This window comes from Priapulus caudatus, unplaced genomic scaffold (assembly GCF_000485595.1).
Source record: "Priapulus caudatus unplaced genomic scaffold, Priapulus_caudatus-5.0.1 Scaffold717, whole genome shotgun sequence".
Lineage (NCBI taxonomy): Eukaryota > Metazoa > Priapulida > Priapulimorpha > Priapulimorphida > Priapulidae > Priapulus > Priapulus caudatus.
In genome coordinates, this window is record NW_014577778.1 from 69581 (window position 1) to 76143 (window position 6563).

Consider the following 6563-nt stretch of genomic DNA (forward strand, 5'->3'; position numbering starts at 1 on the left):
CCATAAACCAGACAGACGAACGCATAACACAGCGTAATTTACCATTTTCAGTGAGTACCGTTACGTTTTAAGAGCTATTAGTCTAAATCTACAGACACAGTAGTCATGTTACATGATAATAGTTGATTTTACACTGTGTTTATTTCTTTTTTTTTGCATTAAAAAATATAAATTTCAGAGATTTCTTGCTGTCCGTAATTTTTCGAGGTCGTCCGTAACACCGTAATTTTGACTCGCGTCCGTAGCAGGTCTGATTACCGCTCGCTACAGATGCATTCTCATTGGAATTAGTAGACACATTGTCATTATTACTTTCATTAACAACCTTAATAGATTCTTCTTTGTGCGTGCTGAACCTTTTCCTTACTTCAAGGTAACGATTCCTTACGTCCTCGATCACTCTCTCTTCGTCTTCTTCCTGTTCCTCACCAACCAGCTTGAGTACTTCTCCTTGAGCTTCCATGAGCTTGTTCCACTCTGTCTTCATCTCCGCCTCCAGCTCCTGAAGAAAGCCCATGGCCTGATTCTCCTGTATCGCTGTCTCCATATCCGAAACCCTCCTACACAGCTCCCGGCGAACTCCGCGTCTCAACCTCTGCGCCTGCTCCATGTTGTAGTTTCCCGCTCTTTCCCCGTTCCGACCAACAAATTGAATTGTGCGGAAAGATGAGACTTGACTACAAGAGTCGACGAATACACCAAGAGAATCCGACTTTGATTGAGATGCTTTATTAACGTACCAACCGTATCAACGGTAGCTAGTTAGCATTCAATTCTGCAAAAACCAAAGACATACATGTCTTTAATATATCAGCGTGCTAACAATTCTCATATTCATTAACACCATAAATGACCTAATCGGAATTATGAAAATTGCTAATTATGCCTGAATCATAGTAGATGCTAACGTACTGTTCCGCCGGATCTCTTAAACACCAGCTCCGTGAACAGAACAGCCTTACAACCTGAACAACAAATGTTAAATACAAAAAATGTAATTCACAATATCAGCCGATTACAATGCTACCTGCGTACATACATATCAATACAACACAGGATTCCTGACTTCGAATTACCACAAGCTCATAATTTAACACAACATCATAAAAACCACATTCTTCAACAATCTTGATTAACATATACATAATTGATCCCAGCGGCTCTCTATGCTACCACACTCGCTTCAAACCAGCAACGATTAACCCATTTCTAATCATAGCCACAGAAACCAGCATCTCTGAACATACAAAGTACACAATCAAGCTATTACACGACTAAATAACATTACACTAACGATCACCTATAAACGCTACACCTTAATCATATTCACCTAACAATATTTACCTTTATATTCTCCACATATCGCAACAAAACGCCGATTACTCCCCAGACACCAGAAACCTTGCTTTTCTTTGTTCTAAGAAAAGCCCCGCTTGTTTTATTGAAATCAACAGCAACGCCCTCTATTGGAGAAAATCCTAATGAAATCTCAACTACTATCCATAGAGGATTGTACATTCTCCATAACCCCCCTCTCTCCCCAAAAAATGTCAACGTGCAACATGGCGTCCAGGGACATCTACAGACGAACGTATGATGGGCGTAAACTGAACACTGCAATATAGCCCCTTGGGGCTGAAGCCCCAATTAAGTTGGCTAAAAAGGTATTGACTGCCACATGATCAGAGGACTATAGTGAGGCAGATTGTACGCCTTGAATTCCCTGCCCTGATGATGGAAATATGAAGGCTGTATCCAGATAACATTGTTTTAGGACTCACCTCCTGGCGGCCATATTTTCAACTTGTATGACCTGAATTTAAATACAGTCGTGCCCCATATACTGTCCCCCTCCATAATGCAAACCTCACTTTTTCAAAAAAACCAATCTCCCATAAATCAATGTATTTGAATTATATTTAAACCCCTTTATAACGCCAAACTCTCTATAATGCCCAAATCAAAATATCCCAATGTGGGCGGTATATAGGGGCACGACTGTACATAGGAATGTACCTAAGACCATGCTTCAGCATGACTCCATAAAAACCAGCGGTAGCTTAGGGGCCGTTCATGAAGTATGTATGCAAAATGTTTGCAAATTTTACCACCCATGTACGTATTATGTACATAGGAGAAAATGACAAATTTTTACCCCTCCCCTATATTGCATACATACTTTATGAACGCTCCCTTATAAACTTCACCCGGAGGTTGTAAATTAAGCATAATTTGCATACCAAATAAAGGAAGGACCCCGATTGGACAGGAATCAAATCAGCCATATAGAGGAGATGACCAAGATTATCAAAATTATCTTAACTTACCGATGCTGAGGACACCTGGTTAGACCTTTTGGACGGCGTTCAAACATCTGGGAAAAATTAGGAGGCACATGTTTCAATTAACTTAAACATTTTCACAACCGAGTATGTTTTTCACCCAATTGAGTGTAAGAAATAGTCATAAGAAATAATGTCAACCCACTCATGGGCCATCGTGAAACATCGTTACAGTGAGATTGTATACAATGAAATATCTGATATAACAAAAGCTACATCTAAACGATATGCCGTTAACCTGAGACAACTATCTCAGGTTATTTACCCCCGTCTCCAGGGAAAGCAGTTTTGTTATCGCACATAAACGAATTGAGGTTAGCAAGCTAGTACATGTATAGTAATCAAACAATAAGAAGCTACATGTATTGCCACCTATCTACAGAGCAGATAACTATAAATTTTTAAACCTCAGGTAAAATTTGCCCGTAGAGTCTACACAACGTTTTGCTTACCCCCTTCTCTCACAAGGTTAACGCTAACCAGAGATAACTTGTCTCAGGTGGATGCACTTAACCCGAGAAAACCTCCATCGTGTAGCAAGACCAGTGGTGGGCAAACTTCAAAGCGAGGGCCGCATCAGTGGGCCATGAAAAATCAAAGGGCCGCACCTTCTAAAATCGGGCGGTGCGCTCTAAGATGGGCGTGAGGTCACGTGAGAAATAAAAGAGCAACAGCAAGGTCGAGGGGTAATGCTATCCCCCGGGCGTGGAGGGAGGTGACCGCAACGTGGCAGCACTAGTGTTGGGATAGTGTTAGGATTAGGGTTAGGGTCAGGGTTAGGGTTAGGGTTAGGGTTAGGGTTAGGATTAGGGTTAGGGTTAGGGTTAGGATTAGGGTTAGGGTTAGGGTTAGGGTTAGGATTAGGGTTAGGGTTAAGGTTTTTGCATCATGATATCTGTCCCCACACCATAGATTAATTTTTGTGGATCACAATGCCTATATATAGCGCGGCGAGACATATATATTTAGTGTGAGGGTTAGTGTTGGCGGTGTTGGAGTGAGGGTTACCGTTAGGGTTAACGTTTTGAACGTCATCGTCAACGTTATCACGTGACCTCCCTCCACGCCCGGGGGATAGCAACACTGTTTGATGAATCTGCGTGGTGACGTCACGCGCATGACCTCACGCTGACCTCGTGACGCGAGCGCGTTCACGTATCCTGTTATAGGTCGCCAATAAGTATACGATATTTATGATGTAAAACATGAATAATCATCTACCGCAATTCATGCAGCGTAATAGCTAGTTATAGAAGCATAGGCTAAAAAATATAGTATAGTATATATATAATATATATATATATATATATATATATATATATAATATAATAGGATAAGAAATGAATATAACGCACACGAAAAACACGCAAGAAACACACGTGAAAACCACCAGAAAGGATGATCTACACAGAAAAACAACGCAAAATATAGAAAACATACGAAAAAACACGAAACGGACAGAACAATAGATCGATGATGAACAGAGATGATAAAAGAACAGCCATCTACGCTCCTACGCACTATGATGGCTCTAAACTCGCCTCTTTTGATTGTTCCTCATCTCTTCTACCTCTCTCTACATCATCTCTACCTCCTCTCATGTAATATATAGTAATATATATATATACTATATATATATATAGTATAAATATATCTTTACACACACCTTTGATTCTATCCATCTTTCCCATCTCCTCTCTTGCTCTCTTCGCTCTCGCTCCACACTAATCTCTTTTCTCGCTTCTCAGCTCCCCTCTCCATCTCTTCCTCACCTCCTCCCCATAAATCTAAATCTAACTCCACGCCCCGCTCTTTCTGTCTATCACTAGCGGCGCGGACTGGCCGGGCGGCTGGCGGGGCTGACAGGACTGTGGCAGGCTGACGGGGCAAAACGGGCTGACGGCTGACGGGCTGACGGGCGGGCGGCTGACAGCGGGCGGCTTATCGGGCTTACGGGCTGACGGGCTGTTTTGGGCTTGTGCATGCGGACTTGTGTGCGGGCTGTGTTCAAGGCTGTGTTGCGCTATGTGTAGCAGCGTTGTTGCGGGCTAGTTTGCGGGCTGTTTGCGGGCTGTGGTGGCAGGCTGTTGCGGGCTGTTTGCGGGGCTGTGTAGCGGGCTGTGTTAGCAGGACTGTGTGCGGCTGTGTTGCGGCATCAGTGTTCGGGCTGTTTGTGCGGGCATGTGTGCAGGCTGTGTTGCGCTGTGTTGCGGGCTGTGTTGCCGGCTGGTGTATGCAGGCTAGTGTTGCGGGCTGTGTTCGCGGAGCTGTGAGGGCGCGTGATTGCAGCTGTGTTGCGGGCTGTGTTGCGGGCTGTGTTGCGGGATGTGTTGCAGGCTGTGTTTGTGGGCTGTGTTGCGGGCTGTGTTGCAGGCTGCTGTTGCGCTGTGTTGCAGCTGTGTAAGCTGGCTGTGTGCAGGTCTGTGTTGCGGGCTGTGTTGCGGGCTGTGTTGAGGGCTGTGTTGCGGGCTGTGTAGCGGGCTGTGTTGCGGGCTGTGTAGCGGGCTGTGTTGCGGCGTGTTGCGGGCTGTTTGCAGGCATGTGTAGTGCGTGTGCAAGCCTGTTTGCGGGCTGTGTTGCGCTGTTTGGGCGGGCTGTGTGCAGGCTGTGAGTAGAGCGCTGTGTTGCAGCTGTGTTGCGGGCTGTGTAGCGGCTGTGTTGAGGGCTAGTGTGCGGGCTGTGTAAGCGGGCCTGTGTCGGCTGTGTAGGCGGGCTGTGTTGAGGGTCTGTGTTGCAGGCCTGTGTTGACGGGCGTGTTGAGAGGCTGTGTAGCGGACCTGTGTTGGCAGGCTGTGTTGTAAGCTGTGTTGGCGGGCTGTGTTGCGGCTGTAGTGCAGACTGTGTTGTGGTGTGTGTGGCTTGATAGCAAGCTGGTCAGCAGGCTTGTGTTGCAGGACCATGTGTAAGGCAGCGTTATATGCGCGTGTTCAGGCTGTGTTACAAGGCTGTGCTTTGGAGGGGGGCTGTGTTGCGGCTGTGTTGCGGGCTGTGTTTGCAGGCCTGTGATTAGGGCATGTGTGTGAGGGCCTGGTGTTGCAGGCTGTGTTGCAGGCTGTGTTGCGGGCCTCGTGCTTGACAGGACGTGTGTTGGCGGGCGTGTAGCAGGCTGTGTTGCAGGGACTGATGTAACGGGGGCTAGTGTTCAAGAGCTTGTGTAGCGGGCCTGTGGGCAGGCTGTGTTGCAGACTGCAGGTAGTGTAAGGCGCTGTGGTTGACAAGCAGGCTCGGGATGATGATTGCAGGCTGGTACGCGGCTGTTGTGGCGCTGTGCTGCGGCTGATGTTGCAAAGGCTGTGTGTGCGGGCTGTGTACACAGAGCAGGGGAGGCTGTGGTGCAGGCTGGTGTAGCGGACCGCTGTGTTGCAGGCTGTGTAGCGGGCTGTGTTGCAGGCTGTGTTGCAGGCTGTGTTGCGGGCTGTGTAGCGGGCTGTGTGCAGGCTGTGTAGCGGGCTAGTGGTTGGGGCTGTGTTGCAGGCTGGAAGAGGGCTTGTGTACAGGCTGTGTAGCATAGGCCTGTTGTTGCGGAGCTGTGTTGCGAGGCTGTGTGGCGGGCTGTGTTGCGGGCTGTGTACGCGGGCTGTAGTAGCGGCTGTGTAGGCAGGCCTGTGTAGCGGCTGTGTTGGCAGGCTGTGCTTGCTAGCCTGTGTAGCGGCTGTGTAGCGGGCTTGTGTTGCAGGCTGTGTTGCAGCATGATGTAGAGGCTTGTAGCAGGGCTGTGGTAAGCGGGCTGTGTTGTAGGACTGTGTGAGCGGGCTGTGTAGCGGGCTGTGGAGCAGGCTGGTAGCAGGCTGTGTTTGAGGCTGTGTAAGGCAGGCCTTGTAGTAGCAGGCCTGTGTAGCAGCTGTGTAGCGGGCTGCTGGTAGCAGGCTGTGTTAGGCAGGCCCTGTGCTGCGAGGCTGTGTTGGAGGCGGCTGTGTTGCAGGCCTGTGAGCAGGCTGTGTTGTGGCCTGTGTTGTAAGGCGTGTGTAAGGCGGGCTGGTGTTGAAGGGCTGTTGTAGCGGCTGTGTCGTGCACGGCTTGTGTTAGCGGCGCATGACTGTTGCACGAGGCTGTGTATGCGGGCTTGTGTACAGGCTGTGTTCGCAGGCTGTGTTGCAGGCTGTGTTGGCGGGGGCCTGTGCTTGGACAGGCTGAGTGGTTGGCGGCTGTAGGTTGGCAGCAATGTGTAGACGGGCTGCTGTAGCAGGCTGTCGTTGCAGCTAGTGCTGCCGGCTGTGTTGT

General features: G+C 48.3%; 1 protein-coding gene and 1 long non-coding RNA gene across 4 annotated transcripts in view; both read right to left on the reverse strand.

Annotated features, from left to right (window-relative positions):
• Positions 1–122: 122 nt before the first annotated feature.
• Positions 123–1900, reverse strand: LOC106813041. Of its 3 annotated transcripts, XR_001394417.1 has the most exons (3): positions 1345–1885; positions 913–965; positions 123–775 (listed from the first exon to the last, which is right to left on the reverse strand). XR_001394417.1 is itself a non-coding variant. In XM_014817087.1 (2 exons), exon 2 carries the CDS (start codon positions 608–610, stop codon positions 140–142), a length of 471 nt encoding a protein of 156 aa, XP_014672573.1. In that variant the 5' UTR covers positions 611–775; positions 1345–1900; the 3' UTR covers positions 123–139. The 3 variants fall into 3 exon arrangements, 2 of the variants coding, with proteins under 2 accessions (XP_014672573.1, XP_014672572.1); XM_014817087.1 differs by lacking the exon at positions 913–965 and having other exon boundaries at positions 1345–1900; XM_014817086.1 differs by having other exon boundaries at positions 913–1900.
• Positions 1901–2326: 426 nt separating this feature from the next.
• LOC106813042 overlaps positions 2327–6563 on the reverse strand; it is a 4613-nt gene continuing 376 nt past the window's right edge. Inside the window, exon 3 of the long non-coding RNA XR_001394418.1 lies at positions 2327–2374. This is a non-coding gene — a long non-coding RNA (uncharacterized LOC106813042). The remainder of the gene's footprint in view (positions 2375–6563) is intronic.

Excerpts from the sequence above, each read along its gene's own strand:
- LOC106813041 (XM_014817087.1), bottom strand. The coding sequence starts at position 610 with ATGGAGCAGGCGCAGAGGTTGAGACGCGGAGTTCGCCGGGAGCTGTGT.